The sequence below is a fragment of the Periplaneta americana genome, chromosome 5 (assembly GCF_040183065.1).
Source record: "Periplaneta americana isolate PAMFEO1 chromosome 5, P.americana_PAMFEO1_priV1, whole genome shotgun sequence".
Lineage (NCBI taxonomy): Eukaryota > Metazoa > Arthropoda > Insecta > Blattodea > Blattidae > Periplaneta > Periplaneta americana.
Window position 1 is genome coordinate 17632571 of NC_091121.1, and position 20025 is coordinate 17652595.

Below are 20025 nucleotides of genomic sequence, written 5' to 3' on the forward strand. Positions count from 1 at the left end.
AGATAGATAGATAGATAGATAGATAGATAGATAGATAGATAGATAGATAGATAGATATATAGATAGATAGATAGATAGATAGATAGATAGATAGATAGATAGATAGATAGATAGATAGATAGATAGATAGATAGATAGATAGATAGATAGATAGATAGATGGATGGATGGATGGATGGATGGATGGATGGATGGATGGATGGATGGATGGACGGACGGACGGACGGACGGACAGACTAGATAGATAGATAGATAGATAGATAGATAGATAGATAGATAGATAGATAGATAGATAGATAGATAGATAGATAGATAGATAGATAGATAGATAGATAGATAGATAGATAGATAGATAGATAATGTGATTTGTTACATTTCGAATAAATGTTACCAAGCAATAAAATGAAGGAAATGAAATGTAATTTTTTTTTATTTTTAAATTCATTCTATTTTAATAATTATTTTCAAGGCAGATATTTAAAAAGCCCTAACTTTGTAAGAATTCTAATTAACTAAATAAATCAATGAAGTTCAGTATTTCTTAGAAGATCTCCTCTCTGGTTACAGCGTACAACTTGAAATGCATTCTTATAGTAAATATGTGTGCGTTATTTTTTATTCAATCTCTGAAGCCTGTAACTGAATCGCACTGTAGTCATGGAGGGTGGTGAAGATTCCTCCAGTCTAGAACTTTCTCCTGTCACCGCTCACGTGGGTTCTGGCACGGTTTCTCTCAGTCTTCACCGAACACTCAACATGGCGGCAACGCTCAGACCACTCTGTCTGGTGAGTACGCGTGCAATAGAGTGCGTGTGTGAGTGCGTGACGCAAGTTACAGGTTTATATGCCAGGTGTGCTGGTGCCTCGTAACTAAGCTCCGGATTCTTATGAATTAATTAACTGCATCCATGTTTCCTCTGGGGACAACAGGTAGTGGTTGAGATACTGCGCCATGAAACCAAAGGTCACGAGTTCGGTTCCCGATGGGATCTCATCATGGATTTCTTCAATTGACGTAATCCTTCCGGCTGCAGTAATGAGTACGAGTGAGTCTTTCTTTGCAGGGGGCGAGGGGGTAAATGCAGCACGCACATAGGACTGGCGTTTCTACTCTTGCTAACGCCTTCTGTCTGCAAAGGCCAGAGCCTTAACTTTCTTTTACCCTGTGGGCCTTGTGCTCGGTTGCATAAAACTCGAGGTATCTACATATTTTATATATTTTGATGTACCGAAGTACATATGATATTTCCATGCAGATATTCTGCGTCATCATATGATGAAAGAGTGATGGAACGGAGAAAAATTCTCTCCGGCGCCGGGATTTGAACCCGGGTTTTCAGCTCTACGTGCTGATGCTTTATCCACTAAGCCACGCCGGATACAACCCCGACGCCGGTTAGAATCGTCTCAGATTAAGCTCCATCTCTTGGGTTTCCTCTAGTGGCCGCCCTCTGCACTACGTCATAGATGTCTATGAACGCAGGACCGAAGTCCATACATGTGTTGAGGTGCACTCGAATGAGTGACTGATTGGCCGGGATCCGACGGTATAGGCGCCGTCTTAAATCACAAAGTGATTTATTACGCATATCATATATATTTTGATGTACCGAATTTTTCTCCGTTCCATCACTCTTTCATCATATGCTGACGCAGAATATCTGCATGGAAATATCGTATGTACTTCGGTACATCAAAATATATATGATATGCGTAATAAATCACTTTGTGATTTAAGACGGCGCCTATACCGTCGGATCCCGGCCAACCAGTCACTCATTCGAGTGCACCTCAACACATGTATGGACTTCGGTCCTGCGTTCATAGACATCTATGACGTAGTGCAGAGGGCGGCCACTAGAGGGAACCCAAGAGATGGAGCTTAATCTGAGACGATTCTAACCGGCGTCGGGGTTGTATCCGGCGTGGCTTAGTGGATAAAGCATCAGTACGTAGAGCTGAAAACCCGGGTTCAAATCCCGGCGCCGGAGAGAATTTTTCTCCGTTTCATCACTCTTTCATCGAGGTATCTATTCCATAGCTAACTGTTCCATAACTTTATGGAGTAGATAAGTCTGTGCCCGTTTCTGAAAGGAAATCCATCTATCCAATAGCTATGTATTTGATAACACGCTTTAAATTTGGCCGCTAGATGGTGACATGTGTTTCCAGTTTGATTTGAGCATTCTTGCAAACTTAGTAAATTTTAACTTCATTTAACTACAAAAAATTGCAAATTTGCTATTGTTGATATAGAAATTTATCGACTTTTCAACTTCTCATACGAGAAAAACATATTCATCATCGATGACGCACGTATTTAACCACTTCAGTACAGTTTCTTTAAGGCCTTCCATGAATAATAGGAGTTGCCAATACTAATTGTAGGCGTCATTACTCACTGTAAAAGTGACAACCAAACGTGGAAGAAATTTCTACAATTTTTTAAAGAATCTAGTATTGGAAATATTGTTTGCGCTATTTTCATTTTTCTGCTCTTATATTTCAAGAATTCTTATTGGGATAAGGTTGTCTTCCATTGGGGCCTCTGCGTCTGTTCATATTGCTGAAGTTTGTATGTATAGTGCGTACAGAAATCATCAGATTTGACGATAATAAAATAAATAATAAACAAACATTTTAAAAAGAGGATAGTATGTAATATTGCTTTCATATTCATATATTCTCTGTTTTATATAAAACCACGCAATGTCATTCCAGCTAAAGAAACAATGACTAAAATCGTCTACATCTGCTTTTTTCACCACAAATTCTATCACGAAAGACCAACGAGTTCTAGCTTGAGCCACAGAAGCGGCTAAAAAATCTTGTTTGACATGTGTCTGGCCTGGTTTCTGTTGTAAATGAGATAATCGGTCTGTTATTAAAACCAAAGCCATGACCGATATATATTTCAACATTCATGTTACTTTAAAGACACATTTCATTAAACTACAATTAGTAGATCTCATTACAACATGCAAAAGCTCTTTTATGCGAGATCGTGCGTATTTGCGTGGTTTCCGCACAAAACAAACCCGCGGTAAGTCTAAAATTCCACATTCAGTATTCCCAAACCGAACACATAACAATTTCCCTCTCCTTACCGCTTAAGTGACATATTCATTTTACTGCTTTAGGCTTTTAACATATTATTTTTAGAGACGTTCAATATAGTAATAATTATAAATTGGAAACTTACCACTGCAATTTCACATAAATTGCACTGTTAATTATTGTTTTTAAATATTTGCAAAAATTAAGTAAACTCTACAACTCCACTAAAGTTACTGCATTCGTGATGCATGTAACATTAAGGAAGCCGTTTGTTTTAAGTTCGCATTTATAGACTGGGGAGAAAAAAAGACAGACGTATATCACGGTCTGCTGGAGTAAAGTAAACACAGAAAACATTTTAAAGCAATAATGTTGAAGATAGATATTTTTGTTTTCCAAAATTGCCGTCATTGAACAGAAACCAAGATGGAGATATCATTGCAACTAATTAGAAATTCCTCTTTCAGGTATGTAATAAACGATGTTCGCACAAAATAATGTACGATACACGAGCGGTATGTTTTCTTTCAATTCTCGGAAATTAAAAAAGCTCAACTGCGTTTCGCTTTTTCAAACTTTTCCTCGAACATGAAAACTTCAACATACCGCTCTTGTAACGCATAGGCTATTACTATTATGTAACTTGGTGAAAAAACAAGAGAATAGTATACGAGTGATCCTCTGTCTGACTTGATGCTCACGGGTCAAAGAAAGACGCGCTGTCCAATGCTCACGTATCAGCAAGAGATATCTGCCTCCTCCAGTCTTATTGCCCTCGCACGAACGCAGAACCCCGAGACTATCCCGTCAAACAATCAGTCGTAGAATATGAACATTGGTGATTTTTTAGTCCGGTGCATATTTCAGTTCTTCTGGAGAATATCTACAGAATGTTCTTTGAACAGTAAAATAATCGACACCAAGCACCCAACCAATATAGTGCATGTCGCGTCTGTAGTTCAAATGCTAACGCGCTAATCTTTCATACTGTACTAGATCTCCGGCTAGATCGTTGTGAAATTTCAATAGTGAAAAGCAGAAACTCCACATGTCCGTTTGAGTAAATTTTTCAGGAGACACAAAAAACTGATTATCTTCAAAAGCGTTTGGCTTTTTTAAATGATTAGTTTTTTATTGTAGCATAATAAAGCATAATAATTACATTAATTTACATGATAATGATGTAACTTACTACATTTTTCTTGTAGTTGTAGTTACATTTCTGGTGGTGTGGAAGAGAAGGTCTTATGGCCTTAACTTCACAAGAATGAATGAATGAGTGAATAAATGAATGAATGAATGAATGAATGAATGAATGAATGAATGAATGAATGAATGAATGAATGAAAAGTTCTAGTGTTTGACATACTGTACATGAACATTAATTTTTCTCTTTAGTGTTTTCTGGAAAAAATCTTAATTGCCTGGACATGTAAGGTTTCTGCAATTGACGACTACTGGGTGTTCATTTCAAAGTGTGTCATGACGTCACTGTTGAGTCAGCGATTTGAAGCGAGTTTCAGCTTTTGTGTCAGAGAAGTTGCCTATTAATCAAGGCGTTCAATCTGAACTTGAGAATGTGTACGGTATAACTTGAACGTCGTAGCAACAGATGGCGGTCTGTACGGTCTGTGTGCTACCATAACCTCTTTCGAACTTTGTTTTGCGCGGACAAGTCATACGCAGGGTATTTGTTATCATCGGTTGCGTACGGAAACATTCCACATTCATGTTGACCGTCGAAATTAATGTCAACGAATACGTAAGTAATCGTCTTAACCCTCTCCCCATATCCCGACAGTAAGAAAAAAACTCACCTCAGTACATGTTTCCAAACAGTTCACATTCTTGCCACTACCGGCGTTACCGTACGTATCAGTAAGTACTCTTCTGAATGAACGCCGTACTTGCTAGGCAACTTCTCTGGCACATAAGTAATACATCTCTGCGGAAGTGTAGGAAGATTGAATTCTCTAAGCTCATCGACTAGCCACATGACGGCATACAGCGAGCCATGACACACTTTGAACTGAACACCCAGTAGTAACAATCATTTTATTTCCTTGAAATAATTTTTAGGTGAAGAACAGGGGGACAACTTTTTTACATTATAAAGAACTTTAAATATACATATTTAAACCAAGAAAGTTACAAAGTACAGTAGTGGCAAAAAAACCGGACCGACCCTTGTAGCTGATTTCAGAGCCTTGTTCACTCCAGAACACGAATGGCAACTAAGACTTTTGTGGTTCGAATCCTGCCTGGGAAGGAAACTTTTTTTGTTCCTTATTCAAATTTATTCCCAATAATTTTCCATTGCTGGTAAAATTCATGTTCTGGGAATAATAAGTTAATTAAGTAGTACAATATCGCTGCAATCGAAAAGTATTGGGAATAAATTTGAATAAGGAATAAAAAAAAGTTTCCTTCCCAGGCAGGATTCGAACCACGAAAATCTTAGTTACCAGTCTATCGTGCTCTGGAATGAACAAGGCTCTGAAATCTGCTACAAGGATCGGTCCACTACTATACACAAACATATAAAAATGCAAAATTACGTGAATAGTGTATTTAATTCTTCAAGTTCCTTTAATTCTATATTTAAAAAAAAACAAAGAAAAGCGAACTGATTTTTTTTTTATGTTTCTAAAATATGCCTATGCTTTGGATTTGTGATATTTCTACTATTTCCTGCAATTCACTGTAACTTACTGTCGCTGTGAAATGTACACTGATAGGCCTACTGGACGTGTGAGATTTCTGCACCAAATGAAAGGCCAATGTATGAATATTACGACCATATAAAAACTGAATTAGAGAAAAAATGTGACTTGTGTGGTTTCTGCAGACTTTGCAGAAGATTTTCTCTAAGTATTACTGCTTTCCTCTATCATTTCACCAATACTCTCCACTTCCCCCTCCTTTTATCTATCGTAAAAATAGAATGGGAAGAAATCTTGGGAGTAGTACAGGTTGCCGATGCTGATATGGGAAGAGCTTGGGGTTCCGGGTTCTGGGTCTTATCAGGTACTCGTCTAGGAATAAGATCTGGCTCAGAGAGCTGAGACAGGATGCCCTCTCTATCAACATCGGATTCACGAATGCTTCTCAGGCCATCTGTCGGACTTGAACGATCATCGCACAACTTATATAGGATGCACAATGGTCCAAAATAAGCCTAATTGCAAGAATCTGTCCCAGGTTCGACCCTCGAAAAACAAAGCCAAATACAGCGCATACTAAACCCATATTTAATCAAAAATGATTCTCTTGAAATTTCTTCTGGACATATAAGCATATTACTTATTTACTTACTTACTTACTTACTTACTTACTTACTTACTTACTTACTTACTTACTTACTTACTTACTTACTTACTTACTTACTTACTTACTTACTTACTTACTGGCTTTTAAGGAACCCGGGGGTTCATTGCCGCCCTCACATAAGCCCGCCATTGTTCCCTATCCTGAGCAAGATTAATCCAGTCTCTACCATCATATTCCACCTCCCTCAAATCCATTTTAATATTATCTTCCCATCTACGTCTCGGCCTCCCTAAAGGTCTTTTTCCCGCCGGCCTCCCAACTAACACTCTATATGCATTTCTGGATTCCCCCATACGTGCTACATGCCCTGCCCATATCAAACGTCTGGATTTAATGTTCCTAATTATGTCAGGTGAAGAATACAATGCGTGCAGTTCTGCGTTGTGTAACTTTCTCCATTCTCCTGTAACTTATCCCTTTTAGCCCCAAATATTTTCCTAAGCACCTTATTCTCAAACACCCTTAATCTCTGTTCCTCTCTCAAAGTGAGAGTCCAGGTTTCACAACCATAAAGAACAACCGGTAATATAACTGTTTTATAAATTCTAACTTTCAGATTTTTGGACAGCAGACTGGATGATAAAAGCTTCTCAACCGAATAATAACAGGCATTTCCCATATTTATTCTGTGTTTGATTTCTTCCCAAGTATCATTTATATTTGTTACTTTTGCTCCAATATATTTGAACTTCTCCACCTCTTCAAAAGATAAATTTCCAATTTTTATATTTCCATTTCGTACAATATTCTCGTCACGAGACATACTCATATACTTTGTCTTTTCGGGATTTACTTCCAAACCTATCTCTTTACTCGCTTCCTGTAAAAGTCCCTTGTTTTCCCTAATCATTTGTGGACTTTCTCCTAACATATTCACGTCATCCGCATATACGCATATTACTTGATAAAATTTAGCTTTATATTGGCTGAAACATTTGAGTACTTGCAATTGCATCAAACACAGTTCCTACTACAATTTCTCCTTCACGTGAAAGCACATTTCACCAGCTCACGTTCGGAATCGCGTGATGTCCGTGTGGTCTGTTCGCTATTATTTTCTATGCACTGAAAAACACCAACAGTCCTCGTTATCTTTAAATGCTCCTTGGCGACGGTGAATTATTTCCCATTTCCAGGTCATGTGACTGTAGCTTCGACATAAATATCTGCAGTAATTTAGACCCTTTAAAGCTATAGAGAAATGGTGGTATAGAATTCAGTAAACGACCACAGTGTGTGCGTAGGGGTCGAGATTGATGATAGTTTGAAGTTGTTCTTTGTATCACAAAAGAAATAAACATTTTGACTACTTTAATTCCCCTTTTCTTTTTTTACATTTTTTTGTAACGCTAGGAGGTGCGATCTCTCACCTCAATTTTATATTATGACTGTGGAATATTGGCTGCAATAGAAATTGGAAAGTCATCGGCGTAGCTTAATCAGTAGAGACGCTTGCCTTCTGAACCGGAGTCGCGCTCGGGCGTGGGTTCGGTTCCCTCTTGCACTGATTATCTGGTTAGATTTTTTCCGAAGTTTTCCCCAACCGTAACGCGAATTTCAGGTAATCTACGGCGAATAATCGACCTCATCCCGCCAAATACCATCTTGCTATCACCAATTTCACGCTAACTAACCAAATACTAGTTGATACTAAAACCATTTTGAAACTAATCAAATTTATAAAGCAATTTCTTCCTGCAGACATTGTTCTTGTTTTGTAAACTTTCCGAAGACAGAATGGAACGTCATGACACCAATAAGGCATCACCCATGAGGCAACTAAGCCAGGAGATGATGGGGTAGGATGGTCAGTTCCTTTCCCTCTCCACTGTATATAGTACATCGCCGATCAGTGACATATTGTACTAATCAGACTTCAGATGCATACAAACAATAATTTTTTTTTCCTCTGACACATATCGTCAAGTGAGGTGTAATGTCTGATAATAGATGTTCATATCAGCCAGAATCTCAATATTATTCATTCTATCCGACAACGAATACACACTACTGAACGTGAGAAATCAAATATTTTGATGTTTGAACCGTGTTATAGAAACACCCAACGTTTCGGAGTTATGTGTCTGCTCCATCATGAGTACAAACCGGATTTTTATGTACTAAAATTTGAAAAGAAACGAAGTATATCTGAATGGATGTGATTTATGTTAGGTGGAACCGTTTTAAGGCCACTCTGAAGTCTCACAAATTATTGTTGGGTCATAAAAACTGGAGAAAGTAGTGAAGCGCGCTTGCTATTTGAAGAGGTGGATTCCAAACTGGCCTAAGTCCAAATAACAAGTTATGAGAAAGATGACAAAAACTGATAAAATAAAATTGAAGCCCTTAGATCCATTTGAAGAAACATATGCGGACTCTAAATCAACACCTAGGGAAGTCTGTTAAATGAACTTACACAGTTATATATAGGCTTGAAAAAGATAAATTAAAACTTGAATAAAGCAAGTTAAAATCGTAGAAAAAGGATTTAGAACACTTTGGAATCCACCTCTTCAATTTGTAACGGTTGTATAAAGAGAAGATCAAAGTGTGTAAAAAAAAAATAAATCAAATCTGTGATATAAATTAGTGGTGGTGCTCCGTACAGTATGTTCTAGGGGAAGAAGGTAGTTAAACATGAAAAAAAAACAGTATTTTTTTAATGATCTTTGATATGTGAAAAATATATTGGACATTTATGGCCTTGACAACTGTGTGTGTCTATTTTTAAAACTCTAGCGCACGGAATTTTTAAATGACAGTAATCATTGATTGCAATTTTCCGTATTTTTTTTTTTTTAATTTTTAAGGGGTTAGGTACAGCTTACATCAGTAAACGTTTTAGAAATATTCAACATTTTTTTCCTCCATTATTGTATCTTGTACAATAATGAAAATTGGTATGTGTAAAACACTGTTCTTCTGCTATATGAAAAAAATGTTTTTACGATTTAAACAAAATTATTCATTTTTTTTTTTCAAAATTCAAAATGGTGACAGTTTACTGTGCAGTGATGAAGCGTTTCCTTCATAACTCATAAACTTGTTAATTTTTTCATGTTCTCTCTCTTTTATTTTATTGCTGAAACTCATGTTTACAATACCATGCTCTTTACATTCGTTAATAAATAATATTTTGTTTATTTTGTGTTAAAAGAAAATACTGAAATTTGACCATTTTTAAAAGAATTTACTTTTTATCAGACAGTCTACCAAAGATAGAGAAGTCATCTTGCATCATATTGTAGATATGACATGCATTAATATACACAAAAAATTTCTTCACAGAATGTTGGATAGTTTTTTAATTATGTGGGAAACGCTTCATCATTGCACAGTGAACTGAATTTTGAATAAAAAATGTAAATAATTTTTTATCGTAAAAATATTTTTTTCATAGGACAGTGCTTTACACATACTAATTTTCAATATTGTACAAGATACAGTAATGGAGGAAAAAAAATGTTGGATATTTCCAAAATTTTACTGCTGCAAACTGTACCTAACCCCTTAAAATATTATTTGCTATGTGAAAAATATATTATTACATCACATTTAATGCGCACTTATGGCCTTATCACTTGCTGTGACGCCATTTTTTTCTGCTGCTGTACAGGGTTTTTAAATGACACTAAAATTTGATTGTAATTTTCCATACTTGTCACTTTAATTCCTTTTTCATTTTATTCCATTCGAAAAGTTATATATCTTCGAAACTATTAATGCTACGTGCATGATATTCGGTACACACAATATTTAGGCATTATAGAAATTTTTTCTCTAATAGAAATTTGTAATTTTGTTCCATTTGAAAAATATGTCTCCAATTTCTATAAAATTATTTCAATAATTATTCTTAAAATGCACTTGTTTATCTTAAAATTTTGAAAGCTAATAACAAGATTGTTCTCCAAACATTTTAAAGAACGTGCTTGTAAGAGTAAGATGTCATAGAAAATTTGAATTTGGCTTTAAAAATGATTGAGATGTATCCATTTTAGTTAATTAGAGCCTACAATATTCTGCTATTTTAAATTTCGGCCCCATTTTTTTTTTCAAAATCTAATCCATCTCGAATTTAAGTTGTTGAAGCAATGATATTTCTACACACAAAATTAAAATTGTGCGTCAATTAGGAAAGAAATTTCAAATTTTATTATATCCTACCTTTAAATAGAGTCAAAACTTGAGCAATGACTGCATCATCAGGGAAGGCAAAGGTAGAAAGAAGCAGTCTGTTAGACCAAGAGCTGTTCTCCAGAACTATCTAGCCTTTTTAATGATTAGCTACAAATAAAAGCGATACTTATCCAGAAACTTTTTTCAAATCTGATATGATGCAAGAATCGAAACATTTAGCACAACTTTTCATACCGTGAAGCTTCCTACGACGAGTCTTAATGATATTGTACTTTGTTTGCAGTATCTGCTTGTTGTTGCAACAATACTGGTGTGGTTGTCTCCAGTGGCGGATTCGACATTGACACCTAGAGCACCGCATTTCCAGTACTTCGAAAGGTAATATAATACGATCGAAAGACCTAGAATGGGAATACAATGTTAATTCACACCCGATAAATGCAAGAGTTCGATTTCAGACTGTGCTGCAGTCTAAACCACAAAGTAATCCTACAGTAAATAGCGAATGGCAAATACAGTGAAACCTGTTCAAATCGGAACCTGAATAATCCGGAATCCTGTCTATTTCGGAACAATTTATTGGTCACGGCGAAATTTGTATGTATTATGTGTAATTTTTCCTGAATAAAACGGAAACTGTCCAACGCGGAAACGGAAACTGTCTGCTACTGTTCAAAACGGAAACAATATTTTGGACACACTATATTTTGTAACTATATTTTGAAACAGCGTGTAATTTCAAGGAATATACGAAATATGTAGGTCACTAAGATAAAAACAAGTTTTCTTTGCAAAATTTTAGAGGGTACGAGGGTGTATTGGCCTGTCGGTCATAAATTTTATTACCCTGTTGACTAGGCACCCGAGTCCCTTCAAAGATTTTGAATGCTTCACACCAGTGTATTGTCGTAGCTAAACAGAGCGCAAGTGTAGTGATTTCCAGGTAAAAAAAAAAAAGTTGCATAAAATGCGGCATTAATATTAAGTGATGAAGTAAAAGTTATCGAGATAAAGGAAAATTAGAAACAAAGTCTATGTGAATTAATGTTGAAGTTCAGTGGAAAACTCAGGTGTGACACTTTAAAAATTAAAGATCATAATGAGTGAGTGGCTTGCGGCCGATATTGGTGACAAAAAAGAAACAAGAAAGCAACTGTTTAAGTGAAAATAAATGAACTGTTGTGAGAGTGAGTTCTTCATAACCTTTCAAAGAACAAGCCAATTTCTGGATCTGTTCTGCAAAGCAAGCTATTGAACTGGGAAAGAAATTAAATAAACCAGAATTCAAGGCTTCTAATAGATGGCTCCTAGTCCAATTAATTAATAATGTGCAGTGATATGCAGTACAGTATTAGAGTATAGTGTTAGATATTAAATAGAATGAGATTAGTAAACTTTAGTAATGTTTAATGACTAATGAGTGAGTTATGATAATATTTATACACAAAATGAGATTTTAATCAAGATGATTCACCAACGTAATAAGCGACAGAAAGCTGATTTAATGTGATTAGTGTTAAATGGAATATTTTGTATTTCTTGCAATTTGCGGCATGTCATTTTGTTTTGCATGTATATGAATGATAAAATTTTCCATTTTAATGTCACACCTGAATAATACGGAAACCTGTCCACAACGGAAAAAAAATTAGGACCATGTCACTTCCGTCTTGAACAGGTTTCACTGTACTACAATTTATTTATCACACTTCATTTCATAAATATCTCAGAGAGGCCTATTTAACGTTGTATTTACTAGCCAGTGTTTAATAAACCTAATGATGTACGAAAGATAATCAGGAAAATTATTCTTTCCTCTGGCCTTAGGCTATATTTTAAAGCTATTGTATATGGGAGTTGTTTAATAAAAACAATACTGGTTTGAGTTCCAGAGGACGCGAGGATATCCATTCCTACTGTAGTCAAGCTTTACTAGATGCTCTACGTCTCCTTCCCCATGTGTTAATCAAATGAGTAGTTTAATATCAAAGACACTCCGGACGAAGAATTAGGGAAACAGCTGGAAGGGTCTAAGGTCAGGAGCATAGACAAGACTAATGGAGGAAATGCAAGAGAAGACATGATAAGAACGGGTGAAGGAACGAAGCGACTACCAGATATTAGTGATTGTGAGGACAGAATGAATAGGGCGTTGGAGAGGTTATAGCGAAGATGAAGAGTGCTAAAAAGTGAGTGCAAGAAAGTTAGGGGTGGCAAAAGTGTAAGAAAAGGAACAGAGAAGAAAGTGTTAAGTGTAATAAGATAAGACTATCAAACAGTGAATACAAGAGAATTAAAGTGAAAAAAAAATCTGAACAAATGAGAAGTGGAATGAGAGAGAAATTGCAAGTGTAATTAAGTGAATTAGATATTTCATGTTTTTCAATGTTATGGGTTGGGAGTAGTATCAGGGGTACTATAACTGTAGGAGTGTTATAGAAATAAATTTATGGAAAGAGATAATAAAATAGGAAATTTAGGAGTGAAGCGAAGAGAATGGGCTCAATACATAAATAAGCAGAGGATAGAAAAAAAATAAGTGATGTAAGTGTTGTAAAATAGAGTAAACGGAAAAGTTAGCAAGTAATGTAGGAGAAAATAGCTGGAAAATAATGATTAAGAGTAGGTAGGATGTGAGGGTAGAGAAAAAAATAAATAAAAAATGCAAATTATTAAGGAAGGAATATGCAATATTTAATAGGTGAGCGAGAAATGGAAGGGAGACAGCCCAGATAGGAGGGAGAGAATAGAAGAGGATAGAGAGGGAAGGACATAGAGCAATTCAGTTATAACAGAACATTAGAAAGTAATCAAGAAATACTCGGCAAAAAATACATTAATAGAAAAGAGTTGTATGTATTAAAGGGATGGGGGATCGAAAAACAGAAATGTGAAGGTCCACCATAACTGTGAATTGTAAAGTTGACTGACAAATAAATATATCATATCAATATCAAAGACGGACATCTGTCGTCTCCGTAGTTTTGATCTAGAGGCAATTTTTTGTTTCACAATGTTCTTTGTAATATTTAACACAATTTATTTTATAAATGTAGTGTTAGAGTTTGCATGTGGTTTCACTATAACTGGAAAGAGAATAAAAAATTGTATAAAAATCCACAGTTATCTAAATTTCAATCTGAGGTCAGATGTCCGCCTTTGATATTAAGCTACTCAAATAATATATTACTTTTAAAGTTAAAATTTTAAGCTTGAGTGTCAAATGAATATGTTATGAAAATTTTAATACCTGACGTCAGTTGCTTAGCAACGGTAATGAGTTAAGTCAAACTATTCTGACGTCAGTTGCTTAGCAACACCAATGAGATAAGTCAAACTATTCTGATGTCAGTTTCTTAGCAACGGCAATAAGTTAAGTCAAACTTTTCTGACGTCAGTTGCTTAGTAATGACAATGAGTTGTCAAACTATTCTGACGTCAGTTGCTTAGCAACGGAAATAAGTTAAGACAAACTATTTTGACATCAGTTGCTTAGCAACGGCAATGAGATAAGTCAAACTATTCTGACGTCAGTTGCTTAACAACGGCAATAAGTTAAGTCAAACTATTCTGACATCAGTTGCTTAGCAACAGCAATGAGATAAGTCAAACTATTCTGACGTCAGTTCAGTTGCTTAGCAACGGCAATAAGTTAAGTCAAACTATTCTGACATCAGTTGCTTAGCAACAGCAATGAGATAAGTCAAACTATTCTGACGTCAGTTCAGTTGCTTAGCAACGGCAATAAGTTAAGTCAAACTATTCTGACGTCAGTTGCTTAGCAACAGCAATGAGATAAGTCAAACTATTCTGACGTCAGTTCAGTTGCTTAGCAACGGCAATAAGTTAAGTCAAACCTTTCTGACATCAGTTGCTTAGCAACAGCAATGAGATAAGTCAAACTATTCTGACGTCAGTTCAGTTGCTTAGCAACGGCAATAAGTTAAGTCAAACTATTCTGACATCAGTTGCTTAGCAACAACAATGAGATAAGTCAAACTATTCTGACGTCAGTTCAGTTGCTTAGCAACGGCAATAAGTTAAGTCAAACTATTCTGAAATCAGTTGCTTAGCAACAGCAATGAGATAAGTCAAACTATTCTGACGTCAGTTCAGTTGCTTAGCAACGGCAATAAGTTAAGTCAAACTATTCTGACATCAGTTGCTTAGCAACAGCAATGAGATAAGTCAAACTATTCTGACGTCAGTTCAGTTGCTTAGCAACGGCAATAAGTTAAGTCAAACTGTAGTCTGCGCTTGCGGCTGCTCCAACGTTTGTGCTCACCTCAACAATGTGATTCTGTTTGCCTACAGGCCCAAGTACAGATACCCGTACTACGACGAGAATGGAAGAGGAAAACTTCTATACGGCTATGGAGGCTCGGAGCTCTACCAGTACAAAGCGTATTCCCCACTGGAAGGAATCCACTGATTGCGGAAGGGGCAGAAATTTTCTTCGAATGTGCTCAATAAAATTTAGTAACAGACTTGAAATCAACAGCTCAATACTTAAGAGGTTGACATGAAACAAGTGTGGTGTTGCATATGTACGTACTGTGCAACACAATTTATCATAACAAATACTTGTAGTAGGTCTAATATCATGAATAGTGGGTACTTTACATAAAAGATCAAGTGAAATGTAAGGGTCGTTCGGAAAGCTAAGGACCGATTAACCATAAAAAATAAAACAATTTACTTACATACTCCGTGACAGGCTGATATGTACATCTATTATCAGGCAGTACATCTCACTTGACGATGTGTGTCAGTGGAAGAACAATACTGTTTGTATGCATCTGAAGTCTGACTAGTGTAATATGTAGCTAGTCGGCGATGTATGCAATAGAGGAGGAAAGGAACTGGCCACCCTACCCCATTATCTTCTGGCCTAGTTGCCTCATAAGCTGTGTCTTCTTGGTTTCACTTGTGAGGTTCAGACCTGTCTTCGGACAGTTGACTAAACAACACTCCGTGACACTACAACCCACGCAAGGCCTTTGTCACCCATGAGATGCCTGTCCACTATACTCTACTGTTTTCAGTCTACGTCTTCTCATCCCAAAGGCTCGTAGGTTCATTTCCGTGCCGTCCACCTGAGTTTAGGTCTGCCCACTTTCCTTCGCCATCCTGGTTTTCCAATGAAGATCATTTCCTCACTCATTCTTATGTATTCAAGTCATCCAATTCTTCTGCTTTTTATTTCAGCACTTACACTAATGGTTGTATTCAAGAACGTCACTTCAACTACACTTCGTCTTGACTTTCTCAAGTCAGCAGCTAGGTAATATAAAGTAAAGTGTCTAAAACGTATTTCCCTCGGCAAAGTCAAATGTGAGTGAAAAGCAAGTGAACTTGGTGTTCCAAGCCATCATATAATGACGTAGTACTTTACGGAATTTAGTTTTTACACGTTCAGAAAGTAAGTACGATGTATAATGTTACAACAAGTAGACCATTAAAAAGTACCTATTGTATTGGTATCCAGTTTTTCAGACGTTAGTCTATTTTTATGAGAACTGACACACATGACCAAAAATGGCATTACTTTTATGGCATCTTCTCGCTCTAGAAATCAGTGGACTATAAATATGAGCCGCCTTTTGCTCGATAACATTCTTTCTGTCCACTTTCTTACATTGCCTATATTCATCACAATATATTTACAAATTTCACACTTTTCTGTCAATTCTCCAAATAAACAAACTTGATTATCGATCTGTTCCATAATCGGAAGGTCGATCGATTGGATGTAAATACACATGCGCAACTCCGACACAAAGACCTGCGCATGAGATTTGCACGGATATTACTTCCTGAACGCACTTCTTACCATTCTTATGATGGCTAGATTAGAAAAAAATAAAACAAAACAATCCTATTCTTTTTTGTTTTTTTTTTATTGGATAAGTTAAAACCTTTGTCTGTACTCTCAAGAAAATAGGTTTACTCACATTCTTGTCTCTGTATTAAATCATGATGTAATTGTAATATTGTCCAATATAATCTAACTGAAATATATTTTTACTTTAATATCGTTGTTAAAAATGATTTCCAACTTTGTTTTACCCTTTGAATTCCTGTTCCCCATTCCTTACATCGAAGTAAACAATGACGGAGTTTTCTATAGCACTCAATACTGAAGGTTTTTTAACGAAAGAATGGTCTAATTTTCAGAAGAAATGTAGTTTGGAATGTGAAGGATTCTAATAGGATGTCAGTTGACTTGAAGACATATTAGAAAGTATATAAAAATTGGAAAGAATTCATCGCTTTAGCTAACCTAAAAGTGATTAATTAACACGTGAAATGAATTGGTATAACACTTCAAAATGAATGCAAAGGGCACATTTCACTTCACTCAGTATATGCAAGGCTTGCCAAAAGCCTAAACTAACCTAACTTGTCACATATTCGTATATACAAAGCATACCAAAAGCCTAAACTAACCTAACGTAACCTAACTTGCCACAGATTCGTATATGCAAGGTATATAAAAAGCCTAAACTAATCTAACCTATCCTAACCTGTTACAGATTACCGCACCGTAGAACTTAGAAAAATGCAAGTTGGAAGTTTCAGTGTCGCGTGCTATAAAAAACTCAGTACCATTAACTTTCCATTCTATTTTATGTTGCCACATATGGAAAGTTTCTCCATAAACTCATCTGTAAACATTTATAAGTTATATACCTCATTTACGTTCCTTTGACATAAGACTATTCGTTTAATAACTTAGGTCAGTGTGGGGGCTGTATTTCAAGATATGCGATAAACGCAAATAATGGTATAGCGAAAATAGCTATAATTTTTGAAGAAATAGTCTTACAATGATATTATTATAGAAATTATAGAGCAAGAAATCCCGCAGCAATAATGCGCAATCAAGTCGCGCGCACCTCCCCTCTGTTTCTAGGGCAACGCCTGAATATGACGTAATTTTTCGACCACGAGGCAGCTATTACACTCAATTTATCTCGGCATCCCGTTCACTAATATATTCTGTATGATATCGTTGTAAAGCTCTCGAAAATATATCTATAATAATAATAAATCTGTAGCCGAAATTTTTCTGGTAATTTTCCATTTTCCAAAAATAATTGGTGTTAACATGTATAATTAACCATCCTGAAACCGAAAATCGCTTTTTTGAAATTTTTGTTTGTATGTCTGTCTGTCTGTCTGTCTGTCTGTATGTTTGTTACCTTTTCACACGATAATGGATGAACGGATTTCGATGAAAATTGGAATATAAATTAAGTTCGTTGTAACTTAGATTTTAGGCTATATGGCATTCAAAATACATTATTTAAAAGGGGAGTTATAAGGGGGCCTGAATTAAATAAATCGAAATACCCCGCTTATTATTGTTTTTTGTGAAAAATATTACATAACAAAAGTTTTCTTTAAAAATAATTTGCGATAAGTTTTATTCCCTGAAAAATTTTGATAGGACTGATATTTAATGAGATAAATGAGTTTTAAAATTAAAATAACTGCCATCTAAGGCCGTGTAATGAATTAAAAAACAAATGACTTCGTCTATAAGGGGCCTTGGACAGCAACAATCGAAAGCTATGAAAGATAGCCTACAGATAATGTTTCTGTGTTTGTTTGAAGTGATATCGGAAGCTAAATTAACCGATTTGTATAATTAATTATTAATTCACCATTGGAAAGTATAGTTTCTCTAGATGGACATAATTCTGTAATGTTATTACAGTAACTTCTGAGTGAATCGAGGACAGGTAAGATTAAAATTGCTTCTTATGCACAGAAAACTTGATAGGCTATTCTGTACATTCGTTTCCTGTATTTCCTAAAATAATTTTTATGACCAAATGAGTGCTCTCTGGATCAAAATGATCGCATTTTAATTATGCAAATACAATTTAAATTAAGTAACATAATAAACGATTTATCCTTATATCAAACACGAATGTTCCCTGGATCAAATGTCCTATTTTAATTATGTAATTACTTTATATTTATTTCTAACGGGTGCAGCGGAGCGCACGGGTACGGCTAGTACCCAATAAAACTCGAATTTACTTTATTCGATGCGAAATTATTATTTTTTTTTTCAGGAAGAAAAATGCATTTTGAAGATCCACGCAATACAGCTTATGAATGTAACAAGAAATGGCGAAAATCTCAACAGGAGGCAATAGGTCAAAAGGAACAGAACCAGGCCAAAATTACCAGCAACGAAGAAAGTTGAACGGTTTTAACAGCGCAAGAAAGAAGAGAATTTTTGCCCGAGTCGTCCGAAATCGTAATTCACTCTTCTTCAAAACAAGAGCGATCTAATGAAAATATACTTCAACAATATATTTGTCAATATTTGCCATTTTCATAGTGATCAGCTACAATAACTACTAAGGATTTTCACATACAGAGCTTTTCAGAAATAAGTAAGCCTATAAACATTTTTGGGATAACTATTTTGTCCTGACAATCATTTTAAATAAGACAAAATAAAGTCTCCGACACGTACGTAGACCTAATTTCGACACTACGTATTGCTAAATTGCCGCCTATCCATGTAGAGATTAGGCAGCCGGCAGAACACTTAATCTACTTTCGTTCGTTTATACATATCTTTTAAATGTCCTGGAGAGTTGCCGCTTCCCGCTCCCAGGCAACCTTGTGACTAACACGCTGATGACGCAGTTCCCGGTTGGCGGTTTCAGTGCTACACTGGCTGCCGTAAGGGATGGATGCATACTCCAATGCTGTTTAGTTTCTGAGTAGTGCTTATTTGTGTGAAGTGTTTAGTTCCAATGCCATTTTCATTACGCGAGCGTCTGTATATTTATAATACTTACATAAAATACAGAAAATCTTATGCGAAAATACGACGCAATTCTAATTTTAATCGCGAGAACGGAGTTTGAATCAAACTGTCTACTATATTCATTCTTTCAAACACTTTTGCACACTTTATAATACTTTTACTTAATAGTATAATGTTATACACACTTTTGTAAACGTACTTATCCACATTAAACGCTGTACATACACTCACACGCACTTTACATTGAACTTAATGTATTATAGAACTTCAATTTTAACACAATGCTACAAACAGAATTGAACAGAAGGGCCGGCCCCAAGTAACGCTAGAAGACTGAGAGAGTGATGGGAAAAGGGACGGAGAAGAACTGCTATAAAGTCCAATCTTTAGTGCTAAAATGAACTACGTACAGGGCGAACTCACATGGGCGCAGTCAGTCTATTCTCTCGCAGAATTGAGTCAATGCATAATAACGTCTTTGTATTGGAAACGCATTAAGAAAAATGACTTCAATATGAAATGTACTGCACTATATTGTAATTTACGTTCTCAAAAATGGGGACCGGGCCAGGCCCCAATGGCCCTTAAAGAGGAGCCGCCCCTGCATTGTCTTCTCAGTAATACTTGATCGGCAGCTCAAAGTTAAATTGGTAGAAGGAATGTTGGCGATACTGTATTCCCAGTAGCCCATGAGTGGCAGCT

At 35.9% G+C, this 20025-nt stretch overlaps 1 protein-coding gene across 1 annotated transcript; it reads left to right on the plus strand.

The window, feature by feature from the left end:
* The first annotated feature begins 644 nt into the window (after positions 1-644).
* Positions 645-16559, plus strand: LOC138699487 (uncharacterized). The gene is made up of 3 exons (XM_069825410.1): positions 645-785; positions 10810-10904; positions 14841-16559. Exons 1-3 carry the CDS (start codon positions 657-659, stop codon positions 14956-14958), a joined length of 342 nt encoding a protein of 113 aa, XP_069681511.1. The 5' UTR covers positions 645-656; the 3' UTR covers positions 14959-16559.
* Positions 16560-20025: the final 3466 nt, after the last annotated feature.